The sequence below is a fragment of the Osmia lignaria genome, chromosome 6 (genome assembly GCF_051020975.1).
Source record: "Osmia lignaria lignaria isolate PbOS001 chromosome 6, iyOsmLign1, whole genome shotgun sequence".
NCBI classification, from domain to species: Eukaryota; Metazoa; Arthropoda; class Insecta; order Hymenoptera; family Megachilidae; genus Osmia; species Osmia lignaria.
In genome coordinates this window covers 4,465,277-4,487,548 of record NC_135037.1, presented here as the reverse complement: position 1 = coordinate 4,487,548, position 22,272 = coordinate 4,465,277, and the positions used below count along the sequence as shown (strand labels likewise).

Genomic DNA, 22,272 nt, shown 5'->3' with positions numbered 1-22,272 from the left:
ACTCTCGTTATATTGCCGCGAAGGGGCTGTAAAAGTGGACAATTTTCAAGCTTCCAAGCTCTCGAGATAGAAATGTACCATCTTCGTAAGCTATGATGATGAAAGAGCGGCATTATGTAGTTTGAAAATCTCTGTTTAGGATAAATCCCTCACGCGGCAATATAACGAGAGTCCACTACTATATTGCAAATAAATATTGTAAAATTATATCTTACAAATTAAAAAGGGTATTCAATCAATAAAGTGCTTAAAAATTGCCAGAGCTTAATTTTGATTCATTTTTAAAACCCTTTCATTGCATCTATATTTATTTTATCATAATATCAAAATACCCTGTGCAGTCGTATAATTTATTCCTATTCAGTAAATTTCAATCAATTCCAGCATCCATGCTTGCAGAAATGAAAATTAAAACCAATGGAAAAAAGGGTATCAAGAAGATACGTACACGCAGCAGCTGTCCAGCTTTTATGGAGATTAATTGAAATATATTTAGATTGTAACGCACGTCCGTCCGGGAACGTGTTACGCTGATTTATAAGTCGGATAAATTTTCGTTAGGATGTTGTATCGATAAAAGATGCGACGTCACTATGCAACAATTTCGTATTGCGTACAAGGGATGAATAGAATGATTTATGTTCACACGTCGCTGACATGACGTGTGTTGTGTCAAAACTGCGGTTACAGTATTCTGACAAATCATATAGGACAATGTGGTAGCAGGTGTTCCTTTTTGAAAATTAGAGATGAATAAAAGATTGCTGAATAGAAAATTATATAATCATAGACAATATATTTTAAATAAATTCAAAGTAATTATTTTTTACTGGACAGCAGAAAATGATGAAACAATTCATACAGGATCTGTGTTAATTTAAAGTCAAATATTTTAGAATTACATGGCTATTCATTTGAACAATCAATTACCAGGAGTAATTAATTACTGTTGGATAAAATTAAGTAAAATTTATTGAAGCAATATTAAATTCAAAATATGAATTCTTGAAAGCTCCGTATTTTTGTATACTCAAAAAAATCTCTTCTGGCAGAAAATATTGTTTATAATTGCCATAAAAACCCTCTTGAAAAATTTAAACAAATTTTTATCATAGAAGTAGAAATCAGGACATCATGGCAATTGCCACCACTAGATCTATTAAGATACAGCAGAGCTCTATATATGACGGTGGCAATTACCACCAGCAGGGCCGAAAGGGTTAATCTTCTGTAGGTTACAGAATTAAATAAAAATTAAAAAATTGCCCATAGAAATTCACCCATTATGGGTGACACAAAATACACTTATCCGACATACAAACTGCTATTAAAATCTGAGGGTATATATTCATACCTCTCCTCGTTGAAAAAGGGGGTCGAAATACATCGATAAAAAAAAAATGAAATTTCATCGAAGGATTAGACTCACCAGACGGAGAATCGTCTTCTAGGGAAGGCAGGGGGTGGCGGTGGTTGTACACGATGACTTCTATCGACTGATTCGCTTCTCAGGGCCTGGACAGCCTTAGGTACGGCCCTGAACGGCTCCTGGGAAGCTTTGCCGATCATACCAGAGGGCAGATTGCCATTTCCGACGGTGTCGTTGAAATTACTCGCGCCTCCGCCGACGCTTCCACCACCGTGGAAACTGTTCCATCTTCTGACAGGACCTCTATTAGCAACATGGTGTCCGCTTCCGGTGCCGCTGGGGCCACGTAGTTGGCTCGTATGCTTGTGCATCCTGTCTCTCTCTCTCTCTTTTAGCCCTCGGTGATCCTCCAGGACTCGGACGACTCCTCTTTCGACTCCATTCTCCTTTTATTTTATCATACGTCACCGATGCTCGAGACTACATCCTCTTCAGGACTTCCCGTTGCCAGCGACTACCCCTTCCACCTTCTCCCTTTTTTTTCCGCTTCTATGGAAAAAAGGGGGTTGATACGCGTTCAATTGGAGACTGTTACGCTCGTTCGAGAATTTTCAAGCTGACGTTCGCGCAGAGGGAAAAGCTTGTCTGTTGAAAGGAATTCGAATTGTCGAATTAGGATTTCATTCACCATTTTTCGTGGCACGTCCGTGAACCTGTTTTCCATCGATCGTCGTTTCAAAAGTTTCTTCGGCTGTTTAATTGTATTATTTTTTTTTTCAAGAGAATACTCTTCCTTTCTGGTTTGTACGACGATAAGGATTACGAAATTGTTACAATACATCTTTGGATTGTTTAATAAATGATTGTACTTTCAAACGTACGCATTGAAGGATCTTCCAGTAAATAAAGTATGTGAGATAGTAAGTACTAGTTACCCTATTGTGCAAAGTTACCATGGAATAATTGGGTAGTTATTTATTTTCAGATTAATTAGGCGTGGTAATTCTGTGATTATGAAAATTTACCTCGTTCGCTTTATCTTTTTTTTATTCGGAACATGATGTTTAAAATGAATAATCTTGAATCTTAAATATTAATGTTTTATCTATTAAACAGTAATTCACAACACGAAGGGCAATTGTGCAGTACGTGCGTAATTTGTGCAATATACAATATAACAATTTTAATATGGTCTTTATAATCGTACAGTATCGAGCATGGTAAGCTTCCTGGCTCCCATCGTAGACCACCCCTTCCCAGTTCATCAGTCCCGAGGAGATATCTTCATATTTCTTACTTCTGTATTAAATTTTATAATATTTGATAATTAAAAATTACACTATTTTTATATTAATCATTTTTAATATTAATATTATCAAAATTAGGACTGAGAATTCCTGCTTCCTCTACATATATTACCATTTTTCATGCTCGATACTGTACATTTTTGGAATTATTATTAAAACGATTTCCAACTATAATATATTTTCTACTAACTCAAAACTTTTCACCAAAAGTACAATTACCTTCAATTTCTTCTTAATTAACAATACCTAATACTCCGTTTTATTAAAAAATCGACTCTATATTCCCTTTGTTCCCACTTGGAGCACAAGTATCAGGTCCCTTCTCCCATGTCGTTAAGGAGAATCATTTACTCGAAACAGTATCTGATTCACAGCACGAGATTCTCACCCGGAGCTCGATCGTAATTAAAACGAGACCATTTTTTCAACTTCCGTGTGGATACCCGTGTAACGGAAGTCGTGGCAAATAAGAAGGAGGCATCCTTTTGCGGCAAGAACGAATCTTGAGAACAAAAGTCGAAGACGAAAAATCACGTCGACGCGACGATATTCTTATTACGTGACTAATCTGTTTCTTCGCCGGGTATCGCACAGCGTCGCGACGTCGCCTGCGTTTCGTTCACCGGGACTCGACTTCTGTTATCAATTTCGACCGTTTGCACCAACCGTCTGATAACAACGGGGGAGGCAAAGCGACGATAAAATCCGAGACAGTCATAAAGGAATCGAGTGTCGGGATGGTGAAAGCCTCGTATCGCGTCGTTACGATAAGTCCTTTGATCCGTCTTACGATTTTCAGAGCGGCGTCGGTAAGGATGATGCTTCTCTGATAATAGGGGATCATGGTGTAGGGAACGGAGCGATAGCTGATTCGATTTTTATGATACAACGTGGATGACGAAACTACCTGAACAGCGTTTGATTTCGAAACACGAAGAGTCTGATATGATTTCATGACAGAAAAGTATTGGAAAGTAGCATTCATGGTATGTCAGTTTGAAACTTGAAATTCGGAGAATACAACTGCATAAGCGTTTCGTTTATATTCTTAATATAAAATGGCTGATTGCTAATTATAACGAGCGATTTCGAAACGTATTAAGTCTGACGTGATTTCATGACAGAAAATTATCATGAAATAGCACGTATGGTATATCAATTTGAAGCTTAAAGTTTAAGGAAAATTAATATATAAAGGATACAATAATATTTTTATATAATTTTATATAATTTCTAGTGTTTAATGCAAGTTTATAATAGACTGATTAGTATCCAAAGGATTAATCTGTAATATAATTATTCTACAAATTTTTACAGTTTATGCTATCTCACCTATCTACTGTTTTCAATTTAATTTTAATTAATTGAATCTTATAATTAGAGGCGTGATCTAATTAAAATTTCAATAAAAGTTCATACTACAGTTTAGAAAGATTTAGATCATTATCAAATATTATTCTACACAAATTCTCACTTTCACTTTGATTATTATAATTGAGCAAGTAAACAATCTAATAAAATTTAAAAAGAAATTGAATCAATAGATGTTATACATTTTTCATTTCATTTACTTCATTTATTATATGAATGCAACAAATTACCTATTGAAATTTATTAATGAGTCAAAAATTTATAACTTTGTAGATAAGAAAATTAAGAAGCACATATTAATTCAATTAAAATTATCAAAGTAGCTACATCTAATGTTTTAATATAAAGGAACACGTTTTTCACTCAATTCCCAACATCAACTTACACAATTATTTTATCCAACGTGTGAATTGATTACTGTGAATTGAGTCATTTTGTTGGAAATGTTTTTCTAACGGCAGTTTCGTTAAAAAAAACAAATGAATAATGAATCATTTTCATCTAACAGTCACCTGATATATTTCATCTTTTCTTTGATACACAATAAATTTATCTTTTTTGATTGTCTGTTGGAATACAAAAAATTCTTGATATTGCTAAAAGGGAACGAGCAGTCCGATCGTTTTGTCGAGCAATGAAATAGCAGCAAAAAAGGATACCCCAAAAAATCCTCGAAACTTCCAGCTAACACGAACACCAATTTTTTACGGCCCGTCCTTTCCATCGTTCCATTTGAAACGAGTCCTTTATGTTTTATAACTGGATTCGAACCAAGGCTATCAGAAATATTTCGAACCAAGGTTTGCGTACAAAAATAATTTATCCCAAGTATTTACTTAGGATTCATGAAAGATTTAATTATACTCGAGTAACATCTAAATAATTTTCTATTTACATATTTTAATATAAATCAAGAATAAATACTGAAATTCTACAAGTTATTGCTTGCAAAAAGTATGTATGCAAATGGCAAGAGAATCCTAACGGTTCTTTGTATAAATTATTTCTGCTCTCTAGTTCAATGTAACGATAGCTTTTCTATGCAAAGTGTAACGGTTCATCTTTATTTGTCAGACACACCCCATAAAAGGAAGTCTTTTTTCTCACGAAAAAATTAAGATTTCTAAAGTTCCTGCTCCCTCTATATCGTCATTTTCCCTAGGGAGTACTGTTGTTCTCGATGCTGCACAACAATGAAGTTTCAAATTTTCTAAAAATTCTATTTGTAAAAATTCAAGTTTCAATCTTAGCCAAACTTCAACAAAAGAAATCAATTTTAATATTATCAGAAATTTTTATCTAAAATTTTGTTTTTAACACCCAGTCTAGGTGTAAATTCCAAAAGATCTAACAGAAGAGCAGAAATTTCATAGGTGAACAGAATTTCGTGAAAATGTCCCGACGGTGTAGTTTGTGCCAGTGACGAGGTTGAAATCCGAAAGACACAAAGATTACCTGGGGATACACCCGTGGGAAAGTCTTAGCAACGGTGCACGTTGAAGTGCATAAGAGGTCCCCGAGGAGGAATAGGTTTAAGGAGAAGGGTAGGAGTAGGTAGACCTTCTCTCGAGCAGTGTATAGAAATTCAGCGAGCTTGCAAAACCTCTTGAGCACGCGCTCGGGAAGCAGCTCGTCTTCCTCTCGTCGCAGCACGTCGAAACGTACGAAAGAAGAGGTGAATTCCTTTGTAATACGCGAACGAGCGTCGACAAATTGACCGAGGATGAAATAAAAATGCCTTGATTTTCTTCTCTGCTTCGCCAATCGACTGGCTCGTTCATTTTTTTTCTTTTTTTCATCTTCAAACTCGACAAGAACGTGTATAGATAAGTATGTATTATAAGATGAAAAGTGACAAAATTTTATAATAAATTGACAAAAAAAAGATATGAGTTATGTAAATTTAAATAATTCATTGTTGAATCAGAAACTAATAAATTATGATTATTATGAACAAAAATATTTATTATCTCATCCTAAAAAGTAATTTTAACTCTTGAAAAATAAAATCTATTTATCTATAAATTTATGAATCAATGAATCTATCAATTTACAAATCTATAATTCTATAAATCTATAAACCTAGTCTAATAAACTCTAAATAAAATCTATTAATATTTGTGAGAAATAATTAATGTATCGCCTGAAAATTAAAAATTTGAATATAGAAAGAAAGAAAATAAAATTATTACCATAAATTACTTTTTTCCCAATCCTCTCCCAAAAACGATCAGTTCTCATTCGTCTAAATGGAAAAATTCGTGTAATCCATTTGCTTTTAACCACCTAGCCCAACAAAAGCGAACAAGAAGCAAAGTGCATCTAAAATCTTTCGCCAACTTTCAACGATCCTCTCGAGACATACTTGCGGTGAAATTTTCCCCAAAAACTGGCCTGGAAGCCGAGTTGCCAAACTATTCGCGAAACTTTCGCGACCCTGTTAGTAGTCAGTTTTTATCCAGTCCCATTAGCAAGAGTTTAAACCTACTCCGACGTCGGTGAAGTATTTGCAAACGCGTCTACGTAAACGTCACTGCGAGATCGTTGTCAGAGTTTGAAATTAGAGACGTTGCTAGACAACCTGCGGAAAACATTCTACCTACCAGACGCTACCTGGAAAACGATTCAAATTCAAATGCACAGGTGCAAGTCGGCAAACAGCATCCAGGTAAATCGACGATCCTTTGACCTGTTTCCTTCAAGGTACAAAGAATTCTTTGGGGAAAGTTTCTGAAAAAGGTTCCAGAGTAAACTAGATTTCTTTAAGACTGGAATAACCTGCAGCCAAAATAGTTCATTTTGGATTCCTTATTTATTTGAAATTATAGAAATTCCATTTATAATTTTCTAATTTTATCTCTAGCTTTCAATTTTCAGTTTCTTTTTTTTTACTGTCGTATATAGTATTATTAATTTATAATAGTTGAAAAGTTACTGTACAATATAAAGTCATGAGTTACTTATCAATGGCGACTTCATTTCACAGTAAAACACAATAGTGTTCTCCCAAAGTTCTCGAGAGTGTATGGTTCGCCGTAGCCCTTATTGTCGCGTACTTCATAGACAAAAGGGATCATCAAGATAATGAAAACTCTGTGGCGTTATGCGTTAACAAGCTCGGCATCGTTTAACAAACGCAACGAGCAAGATAATTCGAGAATCTACATGTAAAGTAAATGAACGCTTGGAGGAATAATAAGTTGGAAGAACCGAGAAGAAACTTCAATTTCTAGCTGGATTATACGAACCGTGTCTTCCGGTATATGGCGAACCCGTTGAATTATTAATTATAATTGTGTCGGGCTCTTTCTTGGCTATTTCAAAATATTTCATTGTTCTTGGAGAAATTATACATTTCAGAATTTAGCAAAAGATTTGGGATATGGACGAGAAGATCTATGGTTAATTAATCATTTTAATTAAACTACTAATTAAACTTCTCTTTGTGTGGAAGGATGTAAACACACCCCATCTTAATTTCTAATTCTTTTTTATATTTATCTTTTTGAAAATATATAAAATTTCATAATTACTTAACAACCAACACTTTAATCATTTAAGACAGTCAGATGAATAAATTATTTTAAATAAGATTTTTTGATTCAAATGATTATGGAGATTGGATTATTGGAACAGATGTTCCGATCAGCTTCAATAGAGACTAATTAGACGACAGTATTAGCAGAGTAATCCACAAAAGCAAATGAGCAGATTAGTTCGATCGAGAATTTCAAGCAAGCTAGTCATAACTAATATACAAGGTGCCCTATTGCCAATCTACGAATACACATTTCACATTTTTGTTAGACATTTAATTTTAGAAAACAGTCTACAAAAATCAATAGTTTGTAAAATATTTTTAATTAAAAATATGAATATTTCATACAAAAATTTGTAATTCTTTTGAACTGCAATACTTGAATTCGAATTATACTCTAATAATTTTTCTATCCGAAGAAAAAGTGAGATTCTATTTAAAAAATAGATTCGTTTTTTATTTTCTATTTCCATCACTTAGCATTAAGATCAGGTTTCATCGAAAGTATGAAAACACAAATTTTCACCGAACTTTCACGTGTTACATGAAATCTATCGAAGTGGTAATGTAGTCTAAATACTTCGCAACTGGATACTTTTCATCGTTGAAACAGATCCAATCCACTACGTTACGTTTACAGTTCTCAAACTCCGTGGCGTTTGCATGAATTTCAAGCTTGCCCAGTGAAATCTCTCGTGACCGAAACAGAGTCACGCGACCAGGTTGGATCGATTATCAGAGACTGGTAAATTTTAACGACTCCACTGAAATATGTACTGGGAATTGCATTCGTACAATCGAGCAGCTAGAATGTCGCTTCGAGTTGAATAAGAGAGAATAGTATTTCAGAAATTGCTTCAGAACTTGGAGAACATTCTCCTTGTTCTTTTCAAGTTTCTTCAGTGGACAGTTATACAAATAAATTACTAATGAGATTTTATAGAAGTGACGTGAAGAAATGAAAAAGTACATTTTACGAGAAGGGAAAAGTAGTTGAATAAATTATTTCAAACATCGTATTGGAAGACAGTATAAGATTTCAAAAATGAAAATAATATGAAATACAGAATTAATAACTTGGGGGGTATCTCCATGGTCCGCCATCCGAGGATGAAGAAATGCATTATATTTTTTACTTTTTTATTATTTAGAAAAAGAATCAATCATTATAAAGGGTTCAACAAGGGTATGCGTTGCCCTATTGATGATGGAAATAATCCAAACCAACAGCATAATATAATAACTGAAATTTCAATAATAATTCTCTTCCATTGAGAAAAGTGAACAGGGGTTTGTATGCTCTCATTACTATTATTAATTGATATGAAAAATTGAATGATTTTTTTATTATAGATATCTCCAAAAATGTGCACAAATTTATTTTCCAAATACTATTTAATAAACTGCAATTTTACAACATATCACTTCAAATTGAATATGTGTAATCCATCTATTTGATCCTCTACCACATGAACCAACAACTTCGGTAACAGTTCTCTTTCATTCGGAAAATCAAATAAAAGTTTAACATTGATCCGATCGAAACATCAACGACCAGCTGAAAAGCAAACTTCAAAATAAAAACAACCTTTGCAAAATGTATTATCAAAGACGATCCCTGTGAACCGTGTAACGATTGACAACTATCCACCCACGCAAACACCATATTGTTTCATAACGATACAAAGGATCGTTGACGTTCGATTCATCGCGAAATGTTCAACGAGGAGGCAATTTGTTCCGTGGAGATGAATGAAGAGATAACGTGGTATACCGTGAAAAGATAGCTTTTACACTGGAACGTATAAATCTCTGTACGGGTACCCAGTGATACGTATGAACCAATATTTGATCAAACCAACGAGACATTTGTTTTGCTCTATAAAAATCATTCGGTTTACTTTTCATCCGTGCAAACTGTTTACGCCTCTTCCACCCACCGTGTATCTAATACTTTTTTGTTTCGTGCATCGAACTCGTGTTTGTTTGAGTTCGTTCACGTTCCTCGATCTGAACGAACATTTCCCGTTGAATTATTCTGGTAATACAAAAGCAAACGAATTGTTTCATTTGTTTTATTTCATTGATTGATGTGATGTTGCTGCTGGGAGATGTTTTGGAGGGTTTGAGGGGGCGTTCCCATTTGGAAAGGATTAATTTTGCGATTAATGAATTCTGTGAAATCATAGAACCATAGATTCATAGAATCATAAAATTATAGAATTATATACTCAGAATTATAGATTATAGAATCATAGAATCATAAAATCCTAGATTATAGAATCATAGATTAAAGAAATTAAAAAATTTTCAATCCAGAAAATGAACAGTCCTCCTACCTTCTAACAATAATCAAATAAATCTCTTAACTATAATCTCCAATTCTGAAACAATGAATTAATTTTTTTCTATCAGGGTCAACCTAGACCCACTTAGATTAGGACGAACTAGAGCAAGGTATTTCGAAAACGTGACATTTTTCAGGCGCATTTGTTTAACAGTCGTGACGAATGCATTCGTCAGGTGTTGTATCCTCAACGAAACAGAGCGTATCAGAGACTCATAAAATTCTTATATTTTTGACTTAACATCCACGATAGCCTGACTACGAATTTTCCCATAAAAGCAGCAAATATCCCCACGGAAATGACCAATTACCTTGGCAATTATCCTTCAACAATGTAGTTTCATATTATACAGCGGAGTAACAAGGAAGCGATAAGAGCACAGTTTCCTCGGCAAGGAAATGAGAAAAATCTTGATCAGAAACCTTCAAACTTAAGCTCGCTTTATTGCCTCACCTTCATCTTTCGAGTATTCACAGATTCTTCTCCAAAGAATGAGGATTAAAAAGAAATTTTAGAGCAGCTAAAATAATAATTCATTATTATTAATTTTACAATCTAAAATCTCTTTATCAAAAATGCAGCACACCTGACGAGAGTAAAAAATGTCTTAAAAAGATACACTCTAACAGAACACCATTAATTATCAAAAAAGTAACTAATTAATTCTTTCACCCTCTAGCAGACTAGCAGACATTATTCACAGGATGACCTAATATTTTCAGGGAGAAACAAAGAACCAAAGAGCACCGCCTCTTCCTCTCTCTATTGTTGCTAACAATACCTAACTGACAGCTAATGACAATACGAGAGCGTAACAAAGAAACCGCGGGCAAGATCGAAGAGAACGGTAAAAGTTACGAACAAAAAGAGAGTAAAAATATGAAAAGCTGCTAAGTAGACGGAAAAAAGGCCAGTCAAGAGAGAATCTTTACCATACAAGGAGATGGCTATTGTTACTGCCTGCCCTAATGCTGACGATCCTGCGACATTCTCACCGACTCCTGCTAACGAGCGCCATTCCCATAAGTCTTTTCTGCCATCAGAAGAGAGGACAAGTCTCTCGATTCGTTATTGTTTCCATAGGGCGCGACTTTCGACGCGGTTGAAACGAACGGGGTTGCAAATAAACGTGCTACCAGGGTCGTCCTCGGGCTTCGGAGAAGTGGAATCCGTGTAGTCTTAAGCGACCGCTCCATGGGGCTTCTTTCTCTCTTAATTTCAACGGATTATTGTTCGTTCGCGTTGGTAAATGCTTATGGTGCAACTAGGAGCTACATTGTTCTTTCGATTTTCAGCGGAATGCTTTTCATGAATACATAGAGTAATTAGGGTCAGTGGCGGAACTGGGGGGAGGGATAGGGTGCCCCTTCTCCCCCGAAAAATGTGAACTTACCCCCTCGTTATTCTAAAATTTTAAGTCTTGATTCCAGGGAACTGAAATTCTAAAATTTGAAAATTGGAAAATTCGCAAATTTGAAAGTCCTAAAGCTCGAAAATTCAAAGATTTCGAAACTCTGGAATTCTGTAATTCTAAAACTTTGAAACTCTAAAACTTCAGAATTCTAAAATTCTGAAGCTCTGAAATCTTTCACTATTCTACATAAAATTTACAATTTTGAAACACTTTATATATTCGAAGCGATTACTATGCCAGCCTCTAGTTGCGCCTAAACGTCGAGTTTCGAGGTCTCGATTGCGAATCGAACGGCGCGGCGCGTCAGAGTCGATTTCACGGTCGAGGCTGCATCAAACGAACCCACGGAATTATTCGCGTTGTTGCACCGTTTCGACTAGAAATTCAAGTGATAGCACCGCGATGCGTTTCCATCCAGTCCCGTATACTCGTATTTATGGTCCCGTTCTGAATTACGATACGTGCGTTTCCGTTAACAAGAACGAACCGTTCCAGGAGACAAACAGAGAGAGAGATAGAGAGGACGAAGGGAGATATACAGATTTGCAGCCGACAAAGGCTCGCTTCATACGCTTAGCACGGCGGAAAGCTGGTTAAACGAGGGTGGTAACCAGCTTTATGGCTTTACATGATGGCCACTGTGGTGTATGCACTTCCTGTACACCTCTGAATCGCTCGATCCCAGTCTATGCTCTGACTCTTGTCTGCATCGACCAATTATGTGGCCGAATGGATCCTGAAGTGGCCAGGAAAACAGATCGATCAACCGTTCTGCACCTCTATTCGTCCGTGAAGATCTTGTTGGCAAAATATGCTTAAAGGTGTGATGAACTTTTGACAAAGACTTCGGACTATTATATTTTAATAGTTTCAATCAAATCCATGTGAAACTGGATTGGCATTGCCATTGCTAGACTGCAGAATAGATCTAATAATCTAATACAGTACATTAGTGTAGATCAGTACATTACATAATACCTACAGTACATTAGTGCTACGAAGGGTCCATTAATTAGAAAATATTAGAAATATATTATTTTTCCACAAAATTATTAATGAGGAAAGCATTAGAAATGAATCACTACATATGAGAGTATATCTTTGCAGAATGAATGTACTATTACATTATGCTAATTATAAAGTGTACCAGAGTACCTATCTCTCGTACAGGAGTACAGTAAACAAATTTTCCCTAACTAGTTTTACTAAATTACCAAACATTACCTACCCACGGAACGCTAAATAACAATCAAAATGAATGAGCTTGAAGGGAGCGTGCATCAAAAAGCAAAGAACCAGCCCAGCCAGGTTGTAGAGGCTCTCGAGAATCGATTACACCGGCGTACACGTGCATGCGCCACGAGATATTTCATTTTCACGATTCTTCCGCGAAGGAAACTAACACATCCTGACCCTTCAGCGTATGCAGAACACCGCAACCCGTCGCGTCGATGCGATCCGCTGTTTTCAGCCTGCGTTTCTATCGTCACGTTTCTAAAGGCACGATCATCAGAGGTTGTAGCAAGGGCTGTACGTACAGCGAAAAGGGATGAGATAATGTTTCACGTCGAGACCCTCCGCGAGGAGGATCTGGCGGTCTGCTGCTCTAATATTAGACCCTTCTGTCTAATGCGTTTCTTGCTCTATCGCGCTTACTACCTCGGATGATTTATTTCTCGACACCGAGGGCTCATCTCGTGTCACGGTTACCAACCGTTTCGATCGACCAACCGTGGCTCGTCGCTTTGGAATACGAGAATCGGCAGGCAATCAGGGTTTTCAGAAAGTTATTCGGTATTGATCGTCGATTGGAATAGATTTGAGGAAGTTTGATCAATCTGAAATAATAATTATTATTCATTGGTGTGATAGTAAGATTTTAGTTTGGATTTTATTATAAGTAGAATTTACAAATTTTAAAAGGGAACTTATATAGAATAACAATTTCCGAAGGGGAAATTGGAAATTTGGAATTTTGATAAACTATAAATTTTTGCATCAAAGAAACTACAGCCTTGGAATTTTGAAAATATTTCAAAGTGTAGAAAGTAAATTCTAGCTTATTCAATTATTGTATGAAATTTGGAATTTTAAAAAGTTGAACATTTTTGCAGCACCAAAAGCTTCGAAATTTTAAAAATAATAAAATTGAAGATAAAATGAAGAAGAATAAAATTCTTCTCTACTTTTTACCCACGATATAAAGTAACACATAACATAATGCTTATCAATAATAAATTGTGCGTTATATCGTGCCCGACATAATACCTTACTGATATAACATACAAACCCTGCTCTGATATAATATATACGGTATCTCCTACGGTAAATACGGTCTCTATAATAAGATAAAACGCGATGATATTTTTAGTCGTGATATTAATATAATCCGTGTAAACTAGTACAATCTTCCCATGGCAGCTTTATTATGCACGATATCAACGAGAAATACGAACAACAAGTTATTACAACAAAAATCAAGGACTTTGAGCAATGAAACAGAACGAACACGTCTATTGATTACGTTTCCCTTCATTAAACAATTCAATACACTTATATACTTGTTTACAGTTTACACAAACTTATCCTACAATCAATAATCACTTTTTTTTTATAAGTGAAAAATTGTAAGAAAATTACAAACTTTGCTCTAATTTTTAAATCAATATTTTCTACAAACATTTCCATGATTTTGAATTTGAAAATCATTTGTAATAATTTAAAGGATTAAATTCATTAATTTTTAATTATTAGATATTATAAAAGTTTGAATAATAAAATTAATATTAATTCAAATTTTTACTCAGAACCGCCTGCAGTGAGGGGGTATAATTATTAAACAATGTTAAAATTGTTATATTGTATATTGCATAAATTATCAGCATACCACTAATTTTGTCTAAAAAACCAATAATAAATTTAACCCAACTAAAAATGTCCATTATATAAAAAAGACTCATTCTATGTTGATTCTTGATTTAATATTCCCACCATCAACTTCCAGAAAAAGGAAAAACGGTTTATCCTGTTTATCCCGTTTAAACTTTCCCCTGTTTCTTAACTCGATCATCCATTCCCGGCGCGGTTCATTCAAATGATTTTCCACGATCAAGAAAAATACTCCCGCGGGTGCCATCAAACGCCTCGAATTACGAGAGTAGGAAAAATTGACTGAAAAGCAAGCCGGTTGAAAAGCGTGAAAGCTTTTCTCGGAAGATCGTTTTTCCCGGGTAATCGTCGCGGCGAAAATTTCGCTCGACATTGACAGAAGAAAATGTGTACATAATGGGGGAAGAAGAAAAGATAGGGGTGGGAAAGGGAAAAAAAATAAACGTCGGAGAAGAGGAGGGAAACGAATCGATGGAGGGAAAAGAGTCGAGTAACGGTGAAATCCAGCAACTTTATCTTTCCCGTTAAGCCGGCTCGCGCGGTCGAGCTAAGAAGAAAAACGGGATTACCTTTTCCTTTCTCGATTATGAACCGCTGAAAATCTCTATTCGAAACTTCAACGGTCTTCCCAGATGCTATAAAACTCTCGTTCTCGACGCGGACCGACCGTATTTCACCTTCTTTTCTATTTGCCTTTTCACGTCGTCAACCCGTTTCCACCGCCGACAGCTTTCTTTCCTTTTTACCTGTTTCTAGCTGCCATTATTTTTATGCACAGCTTCGGGCGAAGAAAAAGAGATCGAAGAACTTGCAAGCGAGTGGAATGTTAAGTATACCTAACCCTTCGTTTTATACGGTAGATCGGCTATGTTGAAGTACCGTGTAAATCCAGAATCATTTTTGTACATAAATGATACATTAAGGGATGAACTGTATAGATGAAATGTTAATAGAATAATAAAAATTTTTTTACATGAATTAGAAAATTTATTTTTTAATAAGTTGTTATTTCGTTTTTAATATAGATTTCTATTAAAAGAGAAAAGAAAATATAGAAATATTTTCTCTAATAGAAAATTTTCTATTTTATTTAATTATGATTCGAATGTGATGGAAATAAATTTTAGATATTTATGAGACTGTCAATTTTTTTTATTTTATTTAATTAGCGATTGGAGCCTTTGTGAAATTAATTTCTGTAATGAAATGAAATGAAATTATTTAATTTTAGACTATGAATATCTAGACTATAAGCACACTATGTAACTAAATGCAAATCAAGATAATTATTACTATCTTTAAATTCAAACTTATGCAGATATCAACATGAAAATTATTATCGAGTTAGGAAATTCTCTTTTCAAACTTGTAATCGGCTATTACAAATTTCTCTAGTTGGATAAGAATTTCAAGGTATTTACATAGAGAAACCTTGTACGTTCATGCTGCAATTTTGCTGTGTTTCAATAAGGAACTGAAACTTTGTGAAAGATGATTTTAACTTCGGATTACAGTCTTATCAAATCAAACAGACAGAATTTTAGTTGTGCAATTAAAAAAGAATTTCGAGAGCCTCGAAAAAATCCTACGCAAAAATTGAATCTTGAAAATGGAATTTTTATTTCAATGAAATATTTGAAGAAACGAAGAACAAAGAAGAAATAACGACAAAGGATACCAAAAGAATGAAACCTTTTTTTAAGGGACACGGAACGTCAGTAGCGTTATTGAAGAAGTGGAAAGAGACAATTGAATGTACAGTATCGGCACTCGTTTCTAATGGTATTGCCACTCGATTTCAATTTCGTCTCAACAACGATTTCCATCTGTCACCGGATCCACCCGGCTAAAACTTTCCCCGATGGAAATGGAATACAGCACGAGAGAGTATCAACGAATTCAATAAAGATTTATCCCTGATAGGCTTCTAAATTCTGCAAAGAGTAAAATCACCGACGCAAGAAACGATCGCTGCTTGTAATCTTCGGCAAGATATCTTGAAAAAGGTTCTCGACAGTAAATGAATCGGAAATCATTTTAATGTTTTATGTAACATTGATTCTACTTTTTTTTTTTTTTTTCGAAGTTTATTATATTTTGAGGGGTATGTGAGAAGCCGGGAATTTCGGGTACCCGATACTGGGGTCGGATTTGCATTATTGGGGTCAATTCGAATTCCGAAATTTTCGAGTACTTTCACACATTTAAAAAATTATTTTGTTTAAAATAATAATTTGCTATATTAGAATAAAATAAACATTTTTTTTAAATCCTATCACAAACAATACTGATTCAAAACCTAACACAACCACGAATACACTCAATTTCCTCTACCATTTCGTTTCCCTCTCGAAAGATCAGAAATATCAAATTTCCGATACTTCAATTAAACTCCAAACAAAAAAACACACTTTTTTTATTCTTGCAGTTATTAAACTGACACGAATAACAACGTGGGTAAACCATTGAAATTCGTGATGCTCGATTTCGTGAATCGACGAAAACATGGTAAAACTAGATTGCTTGATAATTTCTTCGAAACAGGGAACGAATCGCTACGAAAATCGATTTCCATCGAACCGATCCATAGTTCGAATTCAATTTCATTTCGCTGGGAAGTTTGAGCACGGAACGGCGCGGATATCAACGGTTGTTCCAGCCAATGGCAATCGGTTTAATGAGAATCGATCACACTTTCCGCGCGAGTTGCCCTACTGTTATCTTTACCAGCGGGACGTTTTTTTCAATTGGAATTGCGCCAATGATGCTAGAGAAGAAAGTTCTTCACCCCCTTTCGATCCGCGTCAGCTATACAGCCATTAACGTCTTCGCGAGTTGGCAAAATTCGCGGCGAAAATCATTGATCGTCTCGGCGATGAAGACGTAAAAACGTGAACGGTGTTTCTGACCCAATTCTGTTGATACACGGCTTACGCTGTTTAGTGCTTCCTGCCTCCTCAACTTAACGCTTTGTGATCTTATGATTTACAAACTTGATAAATTTCCAAGTGAAAACTTGTATTTTCTACGTTGCCGCGTTGCTCGGATACATATTAAACTGTTAAGGTGAAATGGGAGATTAATTTAGGGAAGTTTTAATAGCTTCATGCTTGTTAACAATAACATTCATTAAGCTTTGTGTACCAAAGAAATTAAAGGTAGAAACGTTACAGAAAATTGTATCAAAAGTTTTGCGAATGAAAGTTTAGGCAAGTTCCAAAAGAATATTTTACAAAGTATTCTTTTACGAAATAATTTTTATATTTATATTCTCGTGCCACTTTTCAAATACAGAATAGCAGGAAAATATTAAAATTCAAATTGAGATAATCTAATACTAATGGCACCGAATTAATTAGTACGCCTAATAAATCAATTTTTATTATTAAATTTGAAATGATTTATTTAGGAAGCAAGGGTAAGTCATTATGTCCAATTTATAACAAATTAATTAAAGCCAGAAAAGTCAGAAAAAATATTAAGAATTGAACGAATGAAAATTTGCATATCTAATTACTAAGAATATTAAGAATATTAATGTTTAAGTAACTCACTGTATTTGATAAAAACAAAAAATATAAATAAATGTTTAAAATTGAAATTTCTTTGCAATAAAAATGCTGGTTATCTATGAAGAGGAAGCAAAGTACTGTGGTAGGGTCAGGTAGGCCAGAGAACTATCAATCAGGCGCGGAAAGAAGGAAAGATGACTAACGCAGATGGCATTCCTACCCCTTCAGAATGGTAGGAGAGGATTTCACGGTTCCCTACACGAATTCCATCTCTATCTAGACCCGATCTCGGCTTTTCCATCGGTTTTCAGCCTGCGGGCGAATCCATTTGAAATTAAACCACCTCCTAACAACGAAACGACCTATCACTAGCTACCGTGTATGTATTCCTGCTGCATCGCATGCATTTCTGTGCACCGTGCATCGCTGATAAATGAGGTCTGTGATCAATGCGTTCGCGACACCGTTAAGCGAGATCGAGTAATTTCGAACGTATATCGAGGGGTGCCTTGCAAATTTCCTTCAATCGACTGTATTGCGTTTGATACGCGACCAGAAATTGCATACCGATTGCATCGCTCGCGTGAATAAATTTTTATGAGCATTGTAAACCGTTCTTGTTGTCTGAATTGGTGCTTTGATGTTTAGTGGTAATAAAATAAGGGAAATGGAATTGGTGCAGTAAAGAGGAAGAAAATTATTTTATTGTTCATATAAACTTGGGAATAAGTAATTTTTAAACTTTAAAATAAATTAATATAATAATATTTGAAAATGAATAAAATATAAAAAGGATTTAAACGAATGATAAAAAAATTGCAAAATTAAGCACTGTAATAATTTTCTTTTTAATTAGCAAGTTCAAAAAAATAATAAAAAATAAAAAACTTTTGAATTTAACTGAGACGATGAGAAGCTATTAATTTTGCTACCAATTCTGTTTTCTTTATAAATTATTTTCAAATAATTTTTGAACATACAACTCCCACCTCTTTTCAAAGAATGAAAAATATTATCGCATTCCAACTCATTCCACTCAATCCGCAAAAAATGCTCTCAAATACCAGTACCCAAAATCCACCTCTATAAAGTGACCCGAAGCAAACAAGAACCTCTCCAATAATCAAACAACTCACAATTGACGTTCCCCAAAAAGCACCGACCCATCCGGTATCTGATCGTACCCTCGGAAATTAGCCTTTGAGAAAGTAATGCGAAAGCACCAACATGTCCATTGAAAAGACCTGACCACCCCATCTCCGAATTGATTCGCAATTAAATCGCCTCTTAATATAACGAGAGAGTACACGGTTGAAGAAGGCTACGCGTGTGTTGCACGGTGTTAGTGAGGTCTCCGGACGCGTGCAGCCAGTTAATCAACGGATGAACGAAAAGCCAAGCTAACCAGTCAAACTGGGAGGGTGTGTCGTTCGTGCTTGCAGCCATCAATCTCTATGTGTGTGCGTGCTCGGTGGATTGGGGTCTGCCTCGCACTGGGACTACGTGCATGCTTTCCAAGACCCAGCTGCTGTTTGGACCAATCTGGAGGCCATAAATTGCGGCTGGAATATTGGAAGAAGCCGCAGCCTTCACCCGGGACTTAACCTACGTGGCTACGCGAATGATGAATTTCTTTAATAATTGCAATACGTACCGGAGATTGTTGAAGCTTCGAAGGTGCTGAGGGTTGATAAAGGTGGGAGAATTAATGATTGCGATATTAGGGGTGAGATAGAGTTGGAATTCGAATCGAAATTGCGAATATAGTAGACTCTCGTTATATTGCCACCGATGGAAGAGAAAAATTTGTTGAGCTTTCAAGCTTACATTTAATGAAGTGGAAGATGGTGGAAGGGTGATACTAGTATGCTTTAAAATCCATGTAAATGTCAAATCGCTCACGTGGCAATATAACGAGAGGCTACTGTCTCAGGTGTACAAATCAATATGGCTTTTTTTCCTAATTGAAAATCTACTTTCAAAAAGTCATTGTAATTCTAATTATTAAACTAATTGTTACTGTTATTATATTGTCGCGTCATTTTTCAAAAGCGTGGGAAAATATTAAAATTTAGGATAGTAATACTAGAGACACTGAATTTATTTGTACACGTAACAAAACAGTAAAAAATATTCGCGAATAACAAATAGTAATAATATTTTATTCGAATAACAAATTGTTTGTTATTTGTTAATTTACGTCACAAATTTTTTTACGTCAAAACGACACGTTTCTATTTATAAAAAAAATGTGAATGTTCAGTTTGTAAATAATATGATGGCAAGAAAACTTTGCAAAATATCTCTTCAATATTTTTCTACACTTCCATCTATATTTAGATGCTCCAAGCCTAGGATTAATTAGCACACTTCGTAATTGCTTAGCAGGGCAGCAGCATAGCTGAACGGACATGCAAGGGGGCCGAAACTTTTATTGAATAAAAAATAGATAACATTTTTATTACAACGGATAAAGCAGCGTTCGGATAAAATGTAAATAAAAGTGTACAGCTCGCAGTTGTACCAATTTGTTCTTGGTACTCATTCATTTGGAAATGAGAAAAGTTCTAACACGAAATTGTATTTGCACACACAGAAACAATCGTATAATAATTGGAAACAATGTTACCTTTAATTATGGAAATAAAATTAATCAAATAAAAGTAATTTATTGATTAGATGGAGGTAAATAATTTCACTTTCCTAACACTTCTCCGTATAATTTTTTAATTTTGAAAAGAAATATAGTTTTAAATAAAGAAAATTATTTTTCTATTTTAGAAATTTATTTCTTTTCTTAAATGTTACAAATGTTTTAAAAAATCCAGGAATCTCATAACAAGAAAATTTGCAATATAATGTAACAAAGAGTTAATTTACGGTAGGTTGGGCTTCGTAAAAAACTACCAGCAACAAAATTGAATAGAGAAATTGAATTGAGAAAAAAAAGTCTTTCTATGGAACAGTTGCAAAAGTTCGCGACTATACGCGAGGACCATCGAATCGAAGGGGTTGGAGATAAATCACAAAAGGGCATCTGGCTGGCACGGTACTTGGACGAAAATCCTTTCGACCCGGGTCGATATAGCCTAATATTTACGTAACGCGCGTAACGTTGCGATTTTTACGCTTCTGCGTTCCTGAAAAGCTGACGAGCGAACAGCCAGTTGCAAATATTTACGGAGAGCATCGGCGAATTGATGGTGTATCCGCCTTCATGCTCGAACGCAGATCCTCTCCCTTGACAGGCCACTGACCCAGCAGGGTAAGAGGGGAAAAAATAGGTGCAAAAATCGATAATGCGAACGTTTCGTATGCCGTCACTGCTCGTTAGAATATTTATCCATTATCATGGTTTTTTGATTGAAAAGAAAACTATGGAAAATTCTTCGCACGTCAACTAAAGTTTAACTTATGGTTCTGACATTCTACTTGCAGTTTCTTGTCGATTTATTATCAAATCTTCATTTTTTATGCACCTGACTAAACCTGGATTTAAGATTCCATATTTTGTTTATTTGTATGTACATCAATTTATTAAGAAATTTTCTGGCAAACACTTGATTCATTTTCTTCTTTTTCTTTTTTGAGATTATAAAGTCTTTTAAAGTAATATAATTTTTTTAAATTCTTTTATGTTTCAGAAAAATTCCAGTATGAATTGGAAAAAATAAATAAATTGGAAATTCTTTTTCCAAGTTCCTGGTGTTATCTCCTTTTTTATTATTTATTTAAAAATTCATTTTCCAGGGGCTTTAAGAATTCTTTAATAAGAATGTACAAAGGAAAAAACGAGGAATCTGCAGCGGAACTTTCGCAAAATAAATGAGAATAATTCCGTAAGAACTTTCAGATAAGATGAACTTCAATTATCAAGTTCGCAATTTCAACAATACAACAACAACAATATTCATCCCGAAACGAGTTTCCTCATTAAAGTTGAAATAAAATGTCCTCGTCTCCTATTACAATAAAGTACTGAGGCAGTAAAATGAGAAACCAGAAAACATCGAATCACCGGTCGATCGTAAAGTCTCGTTATTCGAGACAATTCGAAGAAAGAATCCCACCTAAACAATCGTTTTCATTTCTATCAATTAACGAAACGGCAATCCAATAACTAGAGAATGAAAATAAACGAGGGATTCAAAATGAAACGTACAGGAATTTAAATATTTCCTTAAAAATCTGGACTGGCCCCTGCTTAAAAATATGGACCTCCATTATTCTAAAATTTCAGAATTCCAAAACTTCAAAAATCTGAGATTTTTAAATCCTAAAATTTTTAAATATCAGGATTCTAGAATTCCAACATTCAAAAATTTCAAAATATCAGAATTCCAGAATTCGAAAATTCCTGATCCATCCCAGAGGAGGGTCTAATTTACGCCAATGAACTTAAGTAACTTCGAATAATAATCACATTGAATCTTGGTGAAAACGCAAGCAACCGATTAATTAATTCCATTAATTCGACGTTAATTAATTATTGACATTCGAGCCACGTAATGAATTCAACGCTGA

The 22,272-nt window shown here is 34.9% G+C and overlaps 1 protein-coding gene across 18 annotated transcripts in view; it reads right to left on the bottom strand.

The window, feature by feature from the left end:
• Window positions 1-22,272, bottom strand: part of LOC117601648 (rap guanine nucleotide exchange factor 2) — a 159,980-nt gene that overhangs the window by 48,128 nt on the left and 89,580 nt on the right. For 12 of the 18 annotated variants that reach the window (XR_013062311.1, XR_004580759.2, XR_004580760.2 and 9 more), the window contains exon 2: window positions 1,430-2,014. The exons of the other annotated variants lie outside the window; for them this stretch is intronic. Coding sequence is in view for 9 of the 12 variants with exons in the window: in XM_034318670.2 (XP_034174561.1) it covers window positions 1,430-1,740 (311 nt within the window). In the remaining 3 variants the exon portion in view is untranslated. The remainder of the gene's footprint in view (window positions 1-1,429; window positions 2,015-22,272) is intronic. 18 annotated transcript variants of the gene reach the window in all.